Source organism: Scomber scombrus, chromosome 5 (assembly GCF_963691925.1).
Source record: "Scomber scombrus chromosome 5, fScoSco1.1, whole genome shotgun sequence".
Lineage (NCBI taxonomy): Eukaryota > Metazoa > Chordata > Actinopteri > Scombriformes > Scombridae > Scomber > Scomber scombrus.
In genome coordinates, this window is record NC_084974.1 from 13,137,434 (window position 1) to 13,161,622 (window position 24,189).

A 24,189-nucleotide genomic window follows, 5' to 3' on the forward strand; every position below is an offset into this window, starting at 1 on the left:
GATAATCAAAATGACATTTGATGGTGTTTAAATGTGAAACAGGAATTAATGCTGTTATTTGCTTTCCATATCACATTACTCCAACCAATCATAGTAAATTATTCGTCCACAGCCACCAATAAGATTTAATGGATTATACCTAGGCTATAGTGTAATATGCTACTATAATGCGACATATCCACATATTTTGATTAAAGGTTCAGCTATGATTCAGCCTGTTGTTATTCTGCTGTACAATGCCCTTGTTATGACTTTCATTCTGGACCCCCATGATACAGTAACTATGTTCATGTTCTCACACTCACTATTTTATATGAACTAAGCCTATACCTTCCATCTCAGCATGAGGTAATCTCCAAAAACACATCAGTAATCCCAACAGCTTGTAATCAGTTTATTATTAATTTATGTACCAGTATTGTTCATGTGTGTGGCTGGAGATAGAGGAGGCATTCCTGTGTATGTATGTGAACATACACATACTGCAAGCAAATGGGCACATTCATTTGAACTTGTCTTTATCAATCCTACTAAGGATACATTCATTCAAGAGGGTTTTTTTTTTTACACACACACACACACACACACACACACAAACACACACACACACACACACACACACACACACACACACACACACACACACACACACACACACACACACACACACACACACACACACACACACACACACACACGTTTGAGCACTGTGACTTTATATTTCCTGAATAATTTATGTGGTAAACTCAGGAGCAAAGCAGTGTGCATAACTGCATAACATCACTCATATTTGCCATTACATTCGGTCTTAATGGCTTAGCTAAACAATTGGTCCCAGCACCTGCCCTGGTAATTAAAAGTGTAGAGATTAATCATAAACTCTCCTCTTTCAGTCGATGCCTTAGGTTGAGATCTATCTTTGCATGTACTTGGGCTCCATTCTACTCTAAAAACAGTTTTTCCTCTCAAAGAATCCTGAACAAATGAATGTTCTAATTAGGTGACTGATTTTTGAGGAAACAGATCCTGTAACAAAGAACACTGTTGCCTCCAGGTGAACACACTACTCCATAATGAATCTCCTTTTTCTTTCTTTTATGTACCCAATATCTTCACTGAGTTTAACACAGAGAACCGGGCGGTTGGCTCCTATAACAGGTGGTCACCTAAAAAGGGGTTTAGCTCAGACGTGCCCTGTAGCTTCAGGTCTCTGAGTACACATGTCTGAGTGTCATTAACCTAATGACTCTCACAGCTCATGGCTGAGTAATTAAATGCAGGGAGATTAATCATGAAGTCTCCTCATACAGTTCCTCAGCTGGAGATCAGTCTTTGCTCTTTTTAACCTGAAAGTTTCACTATCAAGGAACTGAGGCTTTGCTATAATTCAAAGGATGTCTCAAAGCATTGCAAGATGCTTGGAGTTATTTACCGTCCTTCCCTCCCAACAAGCCATCGTCTGTGCTCTTCCAGTAACAGTAAGTTAAATGAGTTCATAGATGCCAACTGAAGTCACAGAGTATGAGGGCAGAATGAACCTGACTGGAGGCAAGGGCACAATGACTCATCTGCGGTGGGTCTAGAAGCCAGTCTTAATAAGTCACTGTGAGTGGATGGGGCTGAACCAAGGGGAATTGACTGTGTGGTGGTGCTGCTGACTTGTGGGTATTATCTCAGTAGGGCTAATTATAGTATTAGACTCTACCTGTGGGCTTCAATTTCAGTGATCCACCCTGTATGCACACACACACACACCAGCCTAGTATCCCTAGAAATTGTGTTGCTATTAGACAATCCTGTAGCACATGATGTTTATCAAATTCATACAGTATGCTCAATATCACTCCAGGAAGTAGACTGTTCCTCATGTGGCAAAGGAAAAAAGTAAACAGGGTTGCATTGAGGCTGATCCAGCAGAGAGAGAGGGGGGGGGGGGGGGGGGGGGGGGGGGATGTAAGACATGCACCACAGGTAGCCAGCTGGAATTGAACCAGCAGGGATATTGCTGTTATGGGGCATGTGCCGTTACCATTTGAATATCCAGGGAATTTCCCTGTGGCTACAAGATGAAGGCACAAAGGAAATGTATGCAGTGTTAGTGTACTTACTATACGAGGCTTCTCTCCAGTGAGAATCACTACATCAGGCTCACCACAGTTTGCCTTCTTTACATCTATCTCAACACAAACTGCAAACCACCCTGACTAACAGCTCTAGTCATGTCAGTCTTGAGAGGCTGGGTAAAGACGGTGAAGGCACAGCTTTCGCTGCTGAGAAAGTGAAGCCAATTGAATTTAGTCCACCGAGAATCCTCAATCATGTTCTCCCACTGAGTGTGAAAAAAGGGAGCAAAGAAGCAAAGAAAGATTCGTCTGACTTTTTCTGTGGAGCTTGTATGGTTGCTGCTCCCTCACTACACAATGATGCTCTGTGAAAGTGATTTATAGAGCAATGTAAATAAATCTGAGAGTTTTGTGTTTAACAAGCCTCGAGCAGCATCTCTTGCAGTGTCTGTGAATACAGTGACAGGTTTCCTACAATGTATGTACTCCAGTATTTAGTTAAAATACAACAGTCTGAAGTTTTATTTTGAGTAAGAAGTGTCTTAATGAGAATCATCTTAATGAAAAGTGTCTTTTATTTTGATTAAGTGTCTTAATGAGGTCTCAAACTTGATTGGAGATTATTTGCATAAATCAGTTGAAATGACTTGAGTGTCCTGCCAGGTATACTGCAAACTTCATTAAGTACATCATTAATTAACAGACATCATCGTGCTGTTTTTTTAATTTATTTTTTTTTATCAGCGGTGATATTTGAAATAAAGCTGACTACCAAAATCCAGCTGTTTTCTCCTAATGAGTGATTCCAAATACATTTCTATTAATAATTGTAGTTGATTATACTCTGTAAACTATAATGATATAGTGCATTCTAATATTGACAGTATCCTCATTTGACATAGTGTAAAAGAAATCAATGTAAAATCAGTATACCCTTTGGTACGGACAGAAATTATATATATGTACCAATGGGTATCAATTAAATGGATCAAACACAATTTTACCTTTGAAAACTAATAAAATGTTTAACTATCTTGCATTATATTTCCTTTTTAAGCTGGTAGAGATGCCATTACAAGAGGAACCTTTGAGAGCTGTTAGCAGGGACTTTTTCTTAGTTGTGCTTTGCATTGAAGGATAATAATAAATTCCGCCCTTGAAAATTGAGCAATTTTAATATGCCTGCTGGCATTTCTAAGCATAGTTAAATGTATGGGAAAAATGATTAATGTTTAAATGCCAGGACTTACAAGCATTTCTATTATATGTGGAAAAAAATCACAAGGCCACATAATAAATACAAACATGTCACACAAAGAAAGAAACCATGTGGCTCCGGTTGCTGTCACCTTGCTTTATTGAAGGTATACTGTATAACAGGAAATGTGAGATTATTGTATCATTGTGTCAGAGGAGATGTGATGACCTTAACATTCAACAAAAGAAACTGAAAGGTCAGTTGTGTTTTTTTTCACTGAAGCTGATGGAGCATACATGTAAGAGATGCAACCATGTGTAATAAAACAAGCTTTATCCACTATCTACTCCATTAACGCCACAGGATTTGGGGAGTGACTTCAAGAAAGACAATAAAAAAAACAGTTATATCTTTATATGGCTTATGTAGAAATTTGGGATGGCTGCGATATTGCTTCTTCCTATTGCAAAGAGCAGGTTGAGAAGGTCCAGGTATCTGTTAAGGATGCCCCTGGGCCTCTTCCTCTAGAGGTGCACGACTGGGAGGAGACCATGGGGCAGACCTAGGACATGCTGGAGGGATTACATCTCCCAGCTGGCCTGTGACTACTTGGGGATCACTAAGATCAGAGAGCTGAAGGAAGTTGCCGGAGAAAATAATGGATGGCCTGGCTTGCCCATCCTGTTATCAATGTGACCCTAACTGAGGCGATAAGCTATGGAAAATTAATGAGTAAATGATCAAATAAAACCAACAAACACAGACAGCTTGGCTCTTCAGATATCCCTGCGGTCCCAATAATAAGAAACATGTTTTTTTAACAAATGTCAGAGGCAGTAAAATTGTTGTTTTTTAATTACATTCCCTTGCCTTAAAATTAAATAATTTAATCAATGGAACAAACTGCATATGGATCGATTTAATAGTAGAATAACATACACACAGTGAAACAGACACTGATTTATCCATACATGCATATTAAGGCATCTGTCCTGCTTGTACTGTCACTCTATGACAGCTCATATGAACTAATTTATGTTGTTTATTGTGATGTTGGTGTTAGAAATATTCCAGCAAATTTCAATTACAATTATTATTAATCCTGTTCTCTGGTTTAAAAAAGGACCACGCACTGTGAATATTAAATCCAAAGCCTAATTATTTTCAGTATAACAGTGAACACATTAAAGGTTAGGATAAAGGATGTCTGCTGGGAGAATTTCACAGCACTTGAGTCAGCCAACACCCAGTGGGTGCCAACAGCAAAATTGTCTGTTCCCTGTGGTGAAGACCAATGCAAGGAAACATTCTGCGGGCTTCAGAGCGATAAGAAAAACATGATGTGAGTGCCTGTCTGGAGTTTTTAATAAACAGGCGATACATCTTCTACCTGTCTGTCAAAAGCTACACTGATGAGTTCAAACACACACTTCAATTATTTTGAATTTCTCCATCACGTCCTCATATCTGTCAGCTTAAACTGTTGTTGATTCTGTGGAGGCACTGAAATATTACAATATAGTGCACAAAAAAGTTCTAAAAACATTAGTTATCACTTCAGATCATTGATCTACTCTTTTATTGTTTGCATGAAATTAATCTAACAGGAGCTATAAACAGGTGAGATGTAATTAAGTAAATGTATTCAAGTATTGTACTTTTAGAAACTTAATTTTATTTAAGTTTTTTTTTTTTTTTGCCACTTCCTCTAGTCCACCATTTACATTTATTTCACAGCAACAGATACTAGGTTCTTTTTAGAGAAAGACTTCATCATTTTTTAAAGTTTGAAGCATTTATAAATTAAAATACCCAACAGTACATAAAGTTGTTAAAATTAGCTCTACTTTGACGGCAATCAAATTCTGCTTACTGGTTAATGCATCAGTAATAAAGATTATGATAATATGCCAATTTTGAATGTAGCACTAATGAAGGATCGTTTAGTCCTCTGGACAATTTTTTACTGATTTACCATCCCTGTATTAACAAAGACAGACATCAGCTTATAGTAGTGATAATGTGTGTATATGCGGAAGACGATTTCTCTAAATTAAAATAGGCAGCCGCTTATTGGCTGGATGAAATGAGACAGCAGACGCTCTTTTACTTAACTAATACCACCCACAACAACAAGCTGCACCATATGGTTGTGAACAGGGATTGTCATGTACTATCATGCAGTATATCTTCTAGTTAAAATGTCTTACTAATTTAGTCCCATGTCTGAATTAATAACAAGGTCTTCTCCACATTACAGTATTTTGAGAATTGATATTTCCTAATAAACTACATTGAACATTTCATATTTGTTTTCACTTTGACAAATAGTCAAATAGACAAACATGCTGTTCTTGATTGGTTGATGCTGTGTTCTATATTAGATTTAATAGTGAAATTAATTCAATTATTTATACCTTCTAATGTCAATATAACTTTAATTCATCGCACTGCAACTCACGAATAGTAAAATACCAAAGCAGTAATAAAATACCATGAATAATAAAAAAAATGTCATAAAAGTCACCAATCATTCCAATCAGAAGGTCCATCAGATGGTATGTAGACCTGTACATACCATCATCTGGTCTACCTAATTTGCAAACAAATGTTCATTTTGGTGCTTGGATTTGCTGACAGCAGAGCAGAGCAGCTGAGACAAAGAGAAGTTCCTCAGTTCACCTACACTGAGCTTGCTGCTGGCTGCTGGCTGTTGGATGGTCCTTGCGGGGGATGTGGCAGGGGCGAGAGGTTGTTTTTGGCCCTGATACATTGAGAGAAGGCCAGACAGTGACATTATGCCAGCCAGGCAGGACTCGAGGGACAGGCATGTTAAATACCATCTCCTGGAGCGCAAATGGCAGGGAGTTTGTGGTGGTGTTTTGGAGTATGTGTTTGTTTGCAGGCCTTGGTGTGCTTCGAAGTGTGTATGTGTGTGCTAGTGCATGTTCGTGCTTGTGTATAAATACACACACACACACACACACACATACAGAGGCAGAGCACACACAAACACATACTGGTAGTACACTGGCAAAGAGACTGATGTTGTGCACAGATGACATTAGAAGAAAAGGGAAAAACAGGCCAACCACCTAATTATCCATCAACGATGCAACCTGACCGACAGAAACATAAACTACCATTGCAGTGCTGGCGCTTCTGTACAATCAGATGTGGGGTGGCAGAGAATACAGAGAGAAAGCAAAGACATGGTCCTGTGAGTCATTTATGGAACAATGTTCACAAAGAAAGGATTTGTTCTTGCTTGTGTTGATACAGTAAACTCTGAAGGTGTGTTTTTCTCAAAGTATAAAAAATGGATTGGATCAGAAAACATTCTGAATCTCTGCAGCGGCAGAGATGTGAGATGGGGTACGGAAAGGAGAGAAACTCTGCCATTACAAAAAAATGTCTTGTTCAAAAATAAGGAATGTTCATTCTGTTCAATAATGACAGCTGAAGTGACCCCATTTTGTCAAGTTTTTATAATACCGGAAGGATAAAAAGGATCATTTCTCTCACACTGTTGGGGAAGTTAAACCAAATTGAGGGAAATATCAGAAAAGGTCTGCGTTAAAATTACAATATGCATTCATGAGGTCGTAAGACTGAGACTTTCTCTCAATTAAACTTAACACAGTTTTCATCATTACTGGAAATCATTTCAGAACATATACTTTGTTTTTTATTATGTTAGAACTAAATGCATGACACCATAAGTCTCTTAATTCTCTGCTATTAAAACTACATTTCTACATCAACTCAAAAAACATCCCCATTTATAATGTGTGGCTTAACTTGATGCTTTAATAGCCTTACAATAACCACATAGGGATTTGTGTAGGGCTTTTGTGTTATTGACTTCCATCTCTCTACCCTGAAAACAAATCTCACTATCGGCTGTTCCTGAAAGTTGACAACCGTGCTACAGTATAAATTTAAAACCAGCCAGTACGATGGGAACAAGGACTGTTAGCTGTAGAATCAATCTCATTCTCAATCTCCTTCTTTAGCTCAACCTCCCCATTTGTTTCAATATGCAACATTGAAATATATGTACACACACACCTACACACACATAGTTCCCCACCTAATACAAGGGATTTATACATACATAAAGAAACAGTCAGTCAAACTTTTGGTAGACAGGAAGCTGGTGATGGGGTGTCAGAGACCTGCTGACTGTAAGAGAATACTAACAAGAAGGAACAACTCCCAGTGGTTACCAACACACTCTGGCAGGTTATAAGACTTTTGAACCATTCCCTCTCAGATACAAAGTCTAGTCGGTTTCAAAACTTGGTCAATACCTTGGTTTCATTTGGACTGTCGTAACACAGACAATCACTGAGCTGAAGATGACTCCATTTAGAATAGCTAATTGATAATGCAGAACTTAAGGTAAGGTCTATAATATGTGATTTAAATGTGGGTTTCAGGTAAGGTACACAACAGTGTTTGAAAACTCAACATTTGGGTTTGGGCCAATATTAAGGCAAAGTTTTGGTTTAAAAAAGGTCAAATTATGGTTAGTGCTGGGGCCAGGCTTAGATTTGAGTAATGGTATTATTAGTTTGTTGTATTGCCCATAGTCTTCTGCTTCTCTAAAGTACTTCTCACATATTAGTGTGGTTTGTTGTACAGCTGATCTTTTGTCACCAAACCACTTCCACACTACTGAAGTCGCCCCCCTTTTTGGAGCTAATTCCTCCTCCGTGAAGCAATGTTACTTTTGCTTTCAGCCAAGCTTGTTGTTGCTGTGACAGTATGATGTCCTTACATCAACAAATTGGAATATTGCCATTATCACGATATGATTTTTTTCATCAAATAAAAATGATACTGATACTATCATGAATGATATGATATGGCACACCCCTAATTAGTGACATGAAACGGGTTGTTTTCAGCAAATGAATGCTTCAATTACAGACAGAGTTGTACTGTTGTGTATGAATGAATACACAGTAAAAAGTCTGTATAGTACATTATTAAACTTCTGTAGCTATTTTTAGTTAATAAAATAATTAAAATCTCCAAACTGGCTGTGTTAAAAAGTCTATGGTGTATTGTGGTATAGCCTAAGATGATAACACTCTCCTCTGCACAGACCTCTCCATGACTTTCTCTCTGCAACACTGCATAAAAAATGTGGATCTTTTTCCGTCTAAGTTGAGGAGTATTTCAGAGCCAATTAGGACTGTGTCATATCCACACATGAATTTTTTTTAGCCTGTTGATACCTCAAGCCAAGTGTGAATAAGGAATCATGAGTATTTCTCAACACTGATTGAATTTCTTCAGCTAGTTTGAGAGGCTGTGAAGTTTTGTTGAACTTTCAATTTAAACTGACATTTCAACTCAGTAATTTAATTTCAACTCAAGCTTGATAATTAAAAAAGATACATACTTTTTTCACTGATTTTTCAATTAGTATGAAACAGAAAATCCTTTCATACATGTAGTACACAAGTGTGAGTTGTAACATCTCTGAAGCAACAAGAAATAAGATTTCAGGGTCAACATGTGTAGGAAGCAGCTTTTAACTGTGACAAGATTGTGGATATAGTCGTACAATTTACCTATTCTGAAGGAGAGCGGGCCACCAGAGGTGCTTCTCACCCACATGGCTAAGAAGAGCAGAAGCGCCCAGGCTGTGAGCATCTTCTTTGACTCCTCATGGGTCCTGCCCCGGGGGTGCCCCTGTCACAGCCACCTGAAAAACACACAGACGAGAGAATACTTTTTTTAACATCACCCAACATCACGAAAAGACACACAAGTCAAAGCAGTGCAGCATACTGATAAACCTGCAGACGCACAGTGCTTCCTTCCTTTCTCTCTCTCTCTCTGACTCGTTGTATGCTGGGAAACTGTTAGTGAGAGTGTGAAACTCCTTTTAAGTGAATCTGAGGTCGACAGGAGTTTTGACAACTTTTCTTTCCTCTTTGCAGTTTTTTTTCTGCATTATAAAGCAAGAATGAGTGTGTGTGTGTGAAACATTTTCCTTGTTTAGTCTTGAGGACAGGAGCTTAATGCATGTATTGAGCTTAAGCAATGTGTTGTATGTCTATCCTTATTTATGCCTGGCTATGCTTGTTTTTTCTCTCTCTGCAGTACATAGGTCTCTTTTGCAAAAGATTACCCAATTAATAAATATTATAATGACTTATGACTTACATTAAATAGCACAGGTGTGCCCTATTTAGACCCAAACATTTGTCCTATATTAAATGTCTAGAGAGCTTGGCTTTATTCTTAAACCCTTGCATCGTTGACACAGAATGTATATCAGCTGTTTTTTAGTCATCTGTCTCACATGTGTCCAATGGAGCAGCTACACTTCTATTTTAATCAACGTAACTGTCTACACAAGCTATGTAACATTTGCAAGCAGTTTTCTTCAGTTTTATGCACATAACTATGGTTATTGAGTACTGGGCTCTGAGTGCTGCCAACATGAAGGTGAGCCCAAAGCACCACAACACACTGATGACATGCTGCTTTCTACATAAACCTGTGCAGGCAGTGTGTAAGTGTGCACAGCCTTCCTCTCTTCTTATTTAATCTTTATTTAACCAGCGTAGTTTGACCTGAACATGAATATTCTTGCACATCAACCCTCTCTTTTATACACTGAGAGTTACATCTGTTGGCCATCCAGCTTCCTCCACACAGTTGTATGCTGGCAATTTAGGGATCAAACTGGTAGCCTTCCAGTTACAAGCTGCGTGTCCAGTATTGAAGGCGCCAGTGCCCTTCTGTGTATATGGAGGTGGAAGAATAAAATCCTTTTCAAGCATGCAGTAAATGCACTTCTCACTAGCTTTTAAACTGTAATGTCTTGCTTTATGGCTGGCAAGCAAGCTGGCTAAGACAACCTGTAATATGTACCTGTCATGTATTAATAAGGCTGTTGGATTCTATTTGCTGTGTTCATACTCTGAAGTGTGGTGTCCTCTGTGCCCTCTGATTCTGCACATACCTCGCTTCTGGTTGAGTATGGCTGTCTCAGTATATGTGGTGGGTTATCCTGTGATTCTGATGGGTCATTGTTTGACGTTTCAAATTCCACACCCTGTTTCACCTGTTTTATCGTTTCCAGCTGGATAAATCAATGTGACAGCTGCCTTTCATTCACACAGATGGAGGACTGCAGAAGGCAGTCTTTCTTTCTTTCTTTCTTTCTATCTGACATGGTAAAAGTGCTTGACCAAATGAGAGAAACAAATTTCACAAATGGTTGATAGCGGTCCAACTTTAGTTGCCCAAGGCAGCTGGGCAACTGTTAAAGTTGAGCTCTGCTTCCAAATTTCTGCCTCTCGACACAGAGGGTTAGCTTGAAAACACAAACATGTCAATGCTTTGAAGAAGGCATTAATGCCTAAAATACTGACTAATGTGAAAGTTATTAAAATTCAAGTGTTCAGTGTGTCAACTCTTTTGTTTCTTCTATCTCTTCATAATATGACTTTAAGGATAGGGTTTTTAAACATTTTAATAGGAGAGAAAAACTGAGAAGAGCTGTAGTTGCAGAGATGATAAATCAGAAAGGAATTAGTTGTATTTCTCCTTCAAGAGACCTACACCAGTGAGGATAATGAGGCACATTGGGGCCTTCAGAGTAGGGACATTATGTTCTTAGTCATGGGAGTAGTTTAAGTGCAGAGTGAAGGTGGGCCTATATTTATCAAAGGTTTCAAAGTCGGAAATCAGTCCTAATCGACCCACAATTCTACACATGATGGATACATGTACTTGGTCCAGCTTTTAAGCTTAGAAGCAAAAGCATTTCATCAACTCTCCCAACCTAAGAAAATGTTTCTATTTCTCCCATGATTCAGAAGAATTGGAAAGCTATTAGTTGTTCCCAGCAGGTGAACAATGATAGGACAGACATGTGAACCTATTCCTGGGAATATGTCTCCTTTTTAATTAATAAGAAGAAAATTCTTCAAAAACAAAGATTGGATTGAAACTTCTTTTGACTGATTTAGCCATGCTCTGCTTAACTGCTCCACCTATAAACTTGGCTCCACACCACAGAGTTCTCTCATTTCATGCTTAATTAAAAAACATGGAAATAGAGCTACAACAGTGCTGATTTTGTACCAGCTGTGATTGCATTTTTTGCACCTTAAAGCTCCAACGAACATGTCCACATTTTTTCTAACAATTTACAAAAGATATCTGAATATTGAGAAAAAAGGAGTAACCTTATCTGAGTCATGGGTCCAAAAAAAGAGTATGTTGTATTTTGAGCTATACAAATCAAGATGGATTTGACTCAAACACATGCGCATCACCTATTATAATCATTACATTAATGTCAACATTTATAAAACAATCACACAAAACGTAATTGTCTTACTGATTAAATAGTGCAAAAATTCAAGTCAGGTTCAATTTAGGTCAATATATATTTTCAGCTTTTACCCGTGTGCAAGTAAGTTGTCATTAAAGTAACACACTTCTGTATTTTGTCTTGTTTTTGCTTCATCAAATTATATGTTGTTCAGTCTGGCAGTCTTGAATATTGTGTTATTACTGTGTTTGATTGCACACCAGAACAATTGAGAAAGACGTAACCATTATTGTCACAACACGATTATGATTGAAATCTGTAAAACAGTGATGTGAATCACACTCAATAAAAACATCTACTTCTTGATAAGAACTTCACAAAAAACTCTTAAAGTCATTTATGGAGGTATTTTTAGTTCTATTTTAACTTATGACTTTTGAAGTGATTCTGAGATGCTTGATGAAGATAATTCCTATTCACTTTGCATCAAAGTTAGGCTTTCTTAATTAATCCATCATCAATGTAGTGAGTGAATGAGTGGTTGTGGTAAGCACAGTTAGAGGGCAAAATCTTCAGTTTATGTTCCTAATAAAAGTGTGCTATTTTAGAGAAGTTGAGAGAGGTCAGTACCAAGATAATTCAACCAGATTGACTGTATTGTACTGGAAAGTGGACAGGAACTGTAGAAAATACTTGACAAAGAAAGAACCTCTTTAGACTCATCCTCCCAAATATAGTGAGCCAGTCTGATCTGTTAGACGTATGGAGGACAAAGCATCTAAATGTCAGACAGTACACCTGTGAAGAGCGCAGTCTGCCAGATTAGTGCAGCCAGACTGAATAGACTAGCTTCTATTTTTGAGCAGGCAAAAAGCCAGCAGAGGTGTGAAAAGCAGCCACAATGTCATTTTCATCTGCAGCGAAAAGTTCACTGTTTGTGTTTGTGTTTGCATTTGCTCGAGAATTTCAGAAATGTTACCACATTTGTCTGCATAGCAGTTGGTGGTTTCTGGGTTTGGGGGGAAGTGACTCAGCTGGCCAAGTGGACTTCACAAAAGAACAAAAATAAAAGTGTGGGGTCTGAAAGACCCAGTGGAGGTCTTGCAAGAAACATTGGCAGCTTGTCGCCATGTTGAGGATGTTTACTTACAAGACAGTAGACAGAACAGCGGAGCTTAGTCTCCCAGGGGTTGGGTAAGAGATTTTGTGTGGGGAAGATTGTACTGTTTATCTTGTTTGGTTTGGTTTCGTACATTTCTTCACATATTTTACTGCGTACTTGTATCCCATGTAGGATAAAATGTTCCTTGTCAATCTTCGTTTCTCTCTCTTTCTGCTCGATAAGAATCTCAGCAGCAGAGTGGTATTACAGATGACATCATATGCTCTGCATAAAAGCCATTTTGTTTTGGTGTGCGGCACTGTATGAACAACATGACAGTACATCTCTGTATGTCCCTTGATTTGTTTTTTGTCAGGGCAATATACATTCAATGTCAGTAAAGTCCATTGAAGGTAAAATCCAGTATCTACAGCCAGTATCCCCCATGATGGATCACCACAGAAGAACTCTGACATGTACAGTAGGCATGTATGGCAAATAGTTCCTTTGTATGGTTTATTTTGTTAGCACAACATCATCAACACTCTGCCTTTTGGTTCACAGCTACCAATATAAATCTGTATTTCTAGACGTGGAACTGAAGAAGTGCACTCTACCCTTTCATAGCAATTCCCAGGAAAGTGTCTGTAAGTAAGTGTGAAAGCATATGAGCCAGTGGTAACAGTCTGTGATTATCCTGCTATGCAACTCTGTGGGTGTGTGTTTATGTCTGTAACGCTCCCTACACTCTGAAAATATTCACTCAGGCTGCCACTGCATGTTTCTTTACTTTACTTACTCAACTAAAAGGAATTAAATAAACAAGAAACACTGTTTGTGTTACGTTTTGATATAGTTTCAGCATTAATAGTCCACGGTGGTCAGTGTAAATCAAATCCTCAAAATCTGCGATGTGAACACCAAGAATTAAGCATGGGAAATGCTTTGCTGGTGTGTATGTAACGTTCAACGGCTCACTGCCTGTGATGGGCAATAACACAGATCCTGTGAGTCCTCAGACTACCTTACTGAGTTATTGCTCAGGAGAGCCCTGGGGAACAGTTGGATAGGGCTGTCAACACATCAAGATCATTTAACAGACCTTTCATTGGGAAAAATATACAAATAACAGCTGTCAAAAGTCTTCCCCCGAGGTTCTAAGAAGGAAGGAAAAACAGCATCAAAAGAGAGGTCTGTTCCAAAATTAATTGAGTACTGGAAATTCCTTGCAGCTTATATCGTTATAAACGCAGAGGGATTAGTGTGACTTATTGTTCAATTAGCCTGACTGTATAGCAGCATGTTTTAAATAGTGTAAAACGTTTAATTGAACTAACAATTGAAAAGTACATGTTTCAGTTCAGCAGTACAAGAAAGATCTGACTAGACAAGATATATCTTCAGTCTAACTTGTTTCCCAACATATACAATTGCATCATGTTTGGAGGATATCAAAGAAGTTGAAAGCTTTCTACAAACAGGACACTATTTCTTTCACTGCAATGGAGAGTGGAAGAAAAAAAAAACATACAAAAAGCCAATTTGACAACTTGGAAGTATCTATGGCAAGTCAATGTCAATCTTAGCTCAAATATGTAGTGGGAGCCTTCACAGGCTATATCATCGAGCAGAGACAAACCCTTGGCAGACTTCAGATTGGTAGTCAATGCAATCTGTAACAGTAATGACTGTTCAGTGAGATCAGATCATTCCAATGCACTCACTACAGGGGTAAGATGAAAATTGATTTGAATGATTGCGCTTGTTTTTCCAAGACTCTTGAATCTATGGTATCAATTTTAGGTCGGCTTCTGATCCGAAAGAGACAAACACAGACTGAAGACAATTACAGCCCATTTAAAACAGAGGTTATTTTGGGAGACAAATGAGTAAAATCTGTGATTCAGAGAAGGAAAAAACTAAAGTAAACTAATACTGCAAAGACTGAGATGATGGGGTATTCAGGAAAAGGAGATACATTGTAAAGTAATTCGGTACCCACAGGTGTAAATATTACTTTTCTAAATGTCTGTGTGTGTGTGTGTGTGTGTGTGTGTGTGTGTGTGTGTGTGTGTGTGTGTGTGTGTGTGTGTCAGGTCTCCTCTTCTCTCTTGGTTTTCTTTAGACTTTCTGTCTCAAGAGGCCTTCCTGTTTAAACGCACTCCCTTCATGTCTGATGTCCTTTGTATTTAAAAAAAACTTGCTACATTTGGACTAGAAACGGCTGCAGTGTCTATAGATATTTTTAGTCCTGATGACACTAAATCATGACAATACAACTGTGATGATTCTTCCTGAGCCTCAATCTACAACAACTTTCAAGTCTCACTGCAAAGACTGGATTGTGGTGGAATGAAGAGAACAATACCAGAGATTTCTTTTACTCTGAGCTGGCGTGAATAGGTAGACAGAGAGGCAATCATACTGTATAGAGTTGTACCCATTGCATTTTCAGTACAGTATAAGCCTCTCCTGAATACTGAATAGGCTGAGGATCGTGAAATAAAATGCCAGCTATTGTGACTCTCTTTTTGTTTCTTCGCTCACAGAAAAGCCAGCACAGACTAAGATGGTGAGATGAAATCAGAGAAAAGCGGCCCACAGTGTAATCCCAGCCGTTCTGAACAAGGTTTTAAAAACAGTGAGATGGTTTCAGATATGCAGTATAATATAGACTGCTTACTATAATTTCTTCATTCAAAAGAAGGAGAGACTGACACTACCTTTAAAGAATGTGTTAGACTGTGACATTATACGGTGGAGGAGGCAAAGAACTGAGGGGAATGAGACAGAAAAGACGCAATCGCATTTGGACCTGTGTTCAGCATTTATAGAAAATTTAATAAAAATGTTGCTCTAAGTCAGTCGGATGTAATCACCTGATTGCTAAAACACTGGCTATGACCAAGCCAAAGCTTGTTTTGAGTTTTTTTCTTCCCCCAAGTAGCCAAAACTCATAACTCATAACAACAAATATCTTCAAAATGAATCTTTTAGTGCAGCTGCTGTCACAAATGAAGAATTTTGACAACATGCAAAAGACTCAGATAAATGGGTTAGAGATGGTCATAATTATGTGGGGAATAATTTGGGGACTGTTGAATTAGCATTCATTATTTTAAACACACTGAAAAGTATTGGGTGGGCTGATAAAGGATGTTTTTTTGGAACGAAGAAAACAACACATTCACAGTATATTCAAGAATGGCTCTGCAATTATTCCTGGTTACAAAGTATTGATTTACTTTTTCTCTACTGGCTGGTCCACAGAGGTCCAGCAAAAGCAAAAGACAAGCACGCACGCACGCACGCACGCAGAGACTCAGACACCCAGAATGACTTATGGTTAAATCCCATTTTAAAAAACGGCAAAGGGCAACACCGACAGTCTTGCAGCACAGAAGTTTCAGTGTCATACTTGACAAATAAGCTTTTGTATTTATACAGCATATAGTGGAAAACAGACACTCTAAAGCAATATAACCATTTTTCTCCAATCTCACCCCTCTGCCCCATTGTTGTGTGTATGTAGCTGTGTGTGTGCGACCAAGTATTTGCGTCTCAGTATTAGAAGAAAATCAGAAGAAAAATAAGAGAACCCAGAGAAAGCACATTATAGGCCTCCAACTGCTGCAATAAATGAGTTTCAGTTTGTGGAAGTCAGTCTGTCACATCATCTCACACACACACACACACACACACACACACACACACACACACACACACACACACACACACACACACACACACACACACACACACACACACACACACACACACACACACACACACACACACACACACACACACACAACTTGAGATTTAAACCTCCTAGCAAAACACACAATTTTGGCAGTGAGTTGTGATGCACTGTTGAAGCCGCACAAACATAATGGCCATGTTTTATTACAGATGGGCATCCACATCAGCACAGGAGTAAACTAATATAAAAGAAGAACAGCTCTAACTTCAGAGAGGTATAGGAGGCTATAAATACAGCAGTTTCTACTCTGACCCTCACCCCACACATACTGATGGGGGGTATTGGCTTACTGACGACTAGCTGGCAGCGAGGCTGACCTTAGATATTAATCATGTTGACTGTCTGGTAATAGCACCAATCGACTCTCTATCCCATGACACCAGACTGGTATGAATCCTGATTCTCCTCTCACAGATTTGCAGAAACCATACTGTGTTGACTATTAAAAGCAGATCAACAAATACTGGGAGAATTCAGTAAAATAACTGTTTGATTGTTTTCTAAGTTGAAAATGTTGAAGTTTAAGTTGAAAGTTGCACTTGAAATACTTTTTGGCTCATCTGACTTAATCACCCAGTAACAGAAACAAGGGAGAAATCATATGACAGGTGAAGGGTAAATCAACATCAAATTAAAAAGATTGGAAAACAGCTGCTGCATTTTTTTCTATTTACATCTGGTCACAACCCATCATTATCTCATTATCTGTAGGAGTGTTAGAAAAACCTTGAGCTATAAAATAATACCTTTGTGTTTTAAACTGAGTATGCATGTCCCACTTTGCAAGCAGTGTGTTTAACATGTTTTTTTAACACACTGAATCATACTGGTGCATTTATATCTTTTGTATATTAAATAACTTACAGCTGAAACTACATGTCAATTTATTGATTAGTCCAGCATTAACAAAAACAACTCTGATAATATGTGAATTGTTAAAATCTATTTTCAGACCAAAACATGCAATTTGAATATCACTTTGGGCTCTGGGAAATTGAGATGGGAATTCTTCCACAATTTTTGGACATCATGTATACCAAATGATTCACTGCTGAATAAAAACTAAAATCTACAATTTCAAATCAGTTCAAACCTAGAGACTCTGTATTCTTATTAGCCCAATCAAATTGCCCCACATCCAATAAGAACTCCTGTCAGACGCTACAATAAGAAGTCCCAGACTGATTTAACAATGAAGACGGTGAGGTTGTCTGCGCTGTGTCAACGGGGCAAGATGAGGAGGATCAACGATTGACAGAACAGGATGTTCTGACAGCTGTTTGACTTGCCTGTCAGAGGTACAGTTTACACAATCCAAATATCAAAACTGTCAATCATACATCAAACATTGTGTAATTCAATTGCAAATGGCCCATTAAAGCTGACAGTTTGCACCAAAGGCAAGTCAGATGCTGCTGTTCCTGCTTGTACCACCCGTGTTATTGGTGACTACATTGTATGCAATGTAAGAAGGAGGTGAGTTCAAATGCCTCCCGGGTGCCCCAGTGTTTGACAAAAACTTCATGTTATCGCCAGTGGTGTACTGCCTATTGGGCATATGAGGACAAATCCTTAGGGGCTGCCTCATCAGTGGGCCAGTGGGATGTCTGTTTACCAACTCTCTCTGTGTGACAGCTCACTGGCTAATTACAACCAAGTTATATATGTAATTAAACCTGACAAAATCGACCAAGCCTTTTTAATTGATGTTTTTCATGGTGACATACACTAGACATATGAAATCCCAGATGTTGAAATGCCATAGGAATTGTTCCCAAACGGCCTTTTAGTCAATGACAATCCTGCATCATTCAAAAAACTTAGAATAAAAGAGAGAGACCTTGTGGTTTTCACATGAATTATCATCTTCATTCAAGGAAAAGGAACAGAACCTGGCCAGACACTCTGGGGGATCCATCCCATTGGTTATCATTTAGAAAACTTAGTAATAAATGCACATCATCTGATAGAAACCCTAAATCTATTTATTATTTAGGCTTAATTAATAGCTCATATTCAAATCCTGCAACTCAAACAGAAACAAAACCGCTATTTCCCATCCTGCATATACTTAATGTGATGACTTGGATTTTTGAACGGAAAGAGGTTTGTCTAGCTTTCAGTAAAGACTCTGCTGATGCTGGGCATTTATTTGAAAAGGATTACACAATTCCCCTCTTATTAATAATGATTGTGTATGCACCATGAACCACGTTTCTCAGTTTACCTTTCAAACCCTCTCTCCTTGTGATGTGTTTGAACCATTGAAACCCATTGATACCAGGAATTCAACTGGAGAGGATAAATTGGATCCTTTTTTTCTAAGACTGTCTGCTCCATTTATCACAGAGCAATTAACGCATATATTTAATCTTTATCACAACAGGCATATTTCCTAGTGTTTGGAAGTCAGCCCATGTAACTCCATTGCATAAAGGAGGTGATAGAAGTAATCTAGATAATTTACAGACCAATTTCCAAATGATCTTGCCTAGCAAAGATCCTGGAATCTTTGGTAAATAACCAACTCAAGGCATTTCTTTCAAGTCACTGTGTAATAAGTCTGTACCAATCTGAACTCAGAGCTAACCACAGCATTTCACCTACAGTACACTAGGTACAAATAATATAGTATCCGCTTTAGACAAACAAAAACCATTGCGCTGCCATTTTTATAGATTTATCAAAAGCATTTGATACAGTTGATCATTCTTCACTCTTACAAAGGCTATGCAATATTGGCTTTCATGGAGGCTTGTAATTGGTTTCAGAAGTCAGGGAGTGTCCAGTCTGAGTTCTTGCCAGTAACAAAAGCTGTTTCTCAAGGTTCAATTGTGGGTCCGGTCCTCTTTACCATTTATATTAATGATATCAATTTTTCATAGAGTGGCAGTCAAGTCCATGTTTATGCTACACTGTTCACTGATTACACAGTTGTGTATTGTGTTACTGAATATATAAATACTGTGGCATTGGTTTGAAGGGAAATTGACCATATAGACAATCTTTTCAGCTAACTGCTTCAAAAAATTTGGTTTCTTTTACAGAAACCCTATGATTAGTAAAAAGAGGACTGGAAGCAGTTTTCTATCAGTTTTGGATTATGGGGATGTAATTTATAGAAATGCTGCTCCTTCCACTGTTAAACCCCTAGACACGGTCTATTATTCAGCCTTCAGATTTATTACTGATGATAGCTGCCGTACTCACCATTGTATTTCACATGATGAGGGTCTTCTCTGGCAGAAAAGGCATAATAAACATTGATATTTGTTTATTTATAAAGCCCATATTGAAAAGCTACCACTTTACATCTTAGTGATGCTGGATTGGATCTAACTTGCACAAATGAGGCTTATACTTAAAGTCACAAAAGTAAAGTCTGAATTTGGATCATTGACCTTTTAATTTAGCACTCCAAACTCTTAGAATGATCCTCAACACGTGCTAAAAATCAATACTTTACTAATTTATGGACATTTTAAAACCATGATCACAAACCTCCCAGCTTCAATGTGCAACTGTTTTAACCTGTGTTTTTTATCCTATTTATTTTTAGGTTGTCTGCAACTTGACGTCATTGTAAATGAGGGAAACCTCAATGGTTATTTGAGTTTAAATGAAGGTTTGATTGAGATGAATAATGAGATTCACATATTTGCATATATTCATGTACTGTTGCATAGGGAGTCTCAGAACTGGCACAACAGCATCTTGTAGATGGAAATAAGTGATGTGTGACCAGTGTTCAAGGAGGTTTGAGAGAGTGTCACGAGCTGCAAAAAATTCATATGCATGTGGTATGTATACTCCTCGGGTGATTATTTGTATTGGGTTCAAAGAGAATGAGAATGTGTCTGTTTGTGTCTGTTTGAAATGTCTAGACATGAGAAAAAACAATGAACTCAACAAAGGAGAAGGTGGAGGTATTTGTATATGGAAACTATCTGTTACTGGTCCCTCATTCAATTCTCTGAAATGACCTGAGAGTTTCTGCCTCAGAATAACTGGACTGTTGCAGCCAGTGTGGCGCTCCGCGACACGTCCCAGCAGTAAACACACATTTTATTAACACCAAATCTCAGCGACCTCCCTGTCAGGGGCAATACAAGGCAGATGGAAAGTGGTGCGATTCTGCAACAGCTCATTGAATAGATTCAGGATATCTAGGAATATTAAGTCTAAGAAATTCAGACTCACTGTTTGGTCTTTAAGATGTTTCAGCTCTTATTTAAGAGGCGTCATTCTGACTGGATGGGAGTACAGGGCATTTGGTAGCAAGTGGTTTCTTGATCAAAATGTTTTTGTGAAAATACCAGTGTTTGTGTACATACGTTTATAAATATGCTTTGTGATGCTTTTTTTCTTATTGTGTTGTTGGTTTAAAAATGTGTCAATTTAACTGTATAAAGATACCACTCTCTAAAATGTACAATAATTTTGCCCAGCATTTCAAGCTATAGGGTGAGAGTTACTGAACACAAAAATAATCATTCCTGTGTGGAGAACTTGAAAAGACAGTAGGCTTCAGTAGTCTAGACTAAGAGAAACAAACAGGCAAGTGATGCAACACAGATTTGAAACACTGAAAGGAATAAATATAAGAACTAGTGTTACCTTGCATCATTTTAAAAATATGATTTTGCCCTTCTAGTGTTAGCTACTATTTTTAACTGGTCTTATACATATTGTATAACTATTTTTGTGCAAGTGTCCCGAGTATTTTCAACTGAAACCCAGGCTCCTATTGTTTTGCCTGTCAGGATGCTTGCAATCATTCTTACAGCAGCTGAATCAGCCCTGCCATTATGCAGCTCTGGGTCACAAACCTGCAGCAGTCGCATCAGCACTGCCAACTTACCAAGAGAGAGGACAGAGATAGCAAAACAACAGACTGACTTGGCTTAAAACCTTACTACTAATAATATAACTCTTATTTCACATCAACATATTCCTATTCATAATGATGTGGGAACTGCAGTCTCACTTAGCATGCATCTGGCAGAAAGCAGGGACACTAGTTGACAAGTTGTAAGTCCAACAGATAAACAAACACTCATTCCCTCATTGCAGTTTGATTTGAATGGTTTTAACTATGGAAGGAAAACAGGAGGAGCCCAGGACCTTTTAGTTCAACAAAGCATAGAAAGATTACATGCAAAGATTATATTATTTTAATGGATGAGCAATGACCAGTGCAAGCTGCGCTCCAACAGTTTGCTTTTTCCTGACCCTTTGCCCGTCTGGTGGTCAGTGCAGAGCGGTGTACGGGTGAGAGGAGAGGCACAGACAGGTGGGAGGCTCATTCAAATGAAGCAGTGCAAAGACAGGTGTCATATTTTGGTTAAAATGTTGTGGTTAAAATAGAGCCCTGTGTTTATTATTCACTTATTCAGACTTGCAATACCCTCATTAAAATATTAGGACTGTAAGACTATTGTAACTATTACAAAATGTTGAAAAAAGCTCACTTTAAAAACACAAATATATCGTTAACATTCAGGTGTGGGACTCAGCATTTGGGCCAGTGTAGTTTTAACATCAGCTTGAAAACATAGGAGCAGAAGTTACAAAGAAAGAACTGAAAATATGACCATCACTGATGCAATCGATTTCATAGATAAAGGGCCAGAAAGAGGCTTAGTCAAGGATAAGCTTAGGTGAACTCAGCCCATCAATATTCAACAACTTTTTGATAAAAAGCATAACCGTTTATCACAAGGCCATTTTGGATGTTAGAGGTTGGTTTAGCAATAAATGGCTCCACATGATGATGACAGGAATCCTCTCCAAAGGATGGTAATTTAAATCTATGAATGATGATCTTAGATATGTGTGTTAATTGAATAAAAAGTCCCAGCTTCAATCATCACTATACATAAATAAAGTGTCAAACTAAGCACTGCCCTCAGGCTACTTGAACACTGCCAGTGTTACTCTTAGTAGATATATTACTGCACTCAGTGCATTGTCTTCAAGCTCATCATTATCTATTGTATGACCAACTCATCTGACCTTCAGTTATTGTAGAAGAATATGTTGTCATGCCTGAGGCTTAAGAGAGGAGGGGAGGGGAGAGTCAAGGAGAGGAGAGGAGAGACAAAATGAGACGAGACACGAGATGGCAAGGAGATCAGCAGCAAGCTATCTAGACTCTCCTCGTTCAGTTATTGCCAGTCAGACCACAAGCAGATGGGAGTGACTTGGGCAGGTAACACATTGCTAATCGATAGCTATCTCAATGAAGAGAAACGTACAGATGAACCCTGCTCTGCCCAGCATCCAAATACTTCCTCACTCCAATTCTATCACCACAATTCAGATTCTCCTATAAAACATTCATAGGCAAGACTTACAGTTGACATGATGACAAAAAGTCAATGTGTCAACAGGCTGAGTGAAATACATAATACATACTATTTTTATGTCTTGTATTTCAAGACTGCAAGCAGTGATGTCCAAAATCAGACTAGAGAAATTGAGCTCACGTAGCAGCTTGTGATGGATTGTGTTATCAACACAAGAAGTAACAACTTCATCTTCATCAAGATTGCCTGAAGCTATTTGATCATTGATCATTTTAACAACAATAAAAAAAATAAAAAAAAAATTGTTAATATTTATCTACCATGGAAAGCTAGGACTTGGTTGGGTCTGTAATGCCTTAATAATCTTCTAACATTTGTCAAGCTTTTGTTTTCGTTATTTCTTCGTTTATGTTTAATGTGGATGAAGATTTTCAATTAAAGGTATTGTTATTTTAAATCTGAAAATGTTTTTTTAAACTAAAGATCTCCATAACTTCAAAAGAAGGAATCAATACTTAAAGAACCAGTATGTAGGATTTAGTAGCCTGGGTTGGTTTGTCTGTTCTGGGCTTCTGTATAAACATGGCGGTGAAAGCTTTGGAACAAGACCTGCTCCTTATGTGGATAGAAAGGGCTCATTCTAACATAATGGAAACACAACAAGTTTTTATTTTCAGGCGATTATACACTAATTAAAACATACTTATGAATAATATATTCCATTTCTGCCAAGTCTGTTCTACTCGATGCCACTAAATTCTCCGCCCTGCACCTTTAATGCTCCTCAATAACACTCAAGCTATGAGGAGGAGTCTGTCCTTAGACGTGTTCATGCTCGTGAAACGCTGAGTGTTTCATGAGTGTTTTATTTATAATAAAAAGGTTACTTAGTGTTCATTTTATGTAAAACACAAACACAAAACACTTGATGCTGACATGAGACACAAGTAAGACATCACAATGAAATGAAAAACATGCAGTATACAGTATGTACACTAAGTGCTTGTCTGAAGCATAATTCATCTGTAAATGACACAACTCTAATTACATATCACTTTAAAATTACATTACATTTTACTAGATAATCTGTTTGCATTTGAGCATCCAGTAAACCAAGACAACACAATTCACAATCGCCATAATGAATTCCCCTGATCACCTACATTTGTGTCTGATTGGTGCAGTATTGTGAATTTCCTGGGGGTGCCTTGTGGAATTACACAGGCAGGGTAACCTCACAAGTGGCCTGTGGAGAGGCAGAAATCAGTGTTGTTTCATGAAGCGTAAGAGGAGATATGAAAGAAAGAGAGAATAATAGGAAAAGGGCACTGCTGAAATCAAAGATGAATGGATGTGGAACAAATGCTCATCTTATCTTTCTCTTCTTAAGTGTCTTCCACACCCTCTGCTGTCCTCCACTGCTATACTACAATTCCTCTGTGCGTGT

At 38.2% G+C, this 24,189-nt stretch overlaps 1 protein-coding gene across 3 annotated transcripts in view; it reads right to left on the bottom strand.

The window, feature by feature from the left end:
• Positions 1 to 24,189, bottom strand: part of grik4 (glutamate receptor, ionotropic, kainate 4) — a 293,525-nt gene that overhangs the window by 145,517 nt on the left and 123,819 nt on the right. For all 3 annotated transcript variants that reach the window (XM_062418967.1, XM_062418968.1, XM_062418966.1), the window contains exon 3: positions 8,847 to 8,980. In XM_062418967.1, the coding sequence (XP_062274951.1) occupies positions 8,847 to 8,928 (82 nt within the window). In that variant the 5' untranslated portion in view covers positions 8,929 to 8,980. The remainder of the gene's footprint in view (positions 1 to 8,846; positions 8,981 to 24,189) is intronic.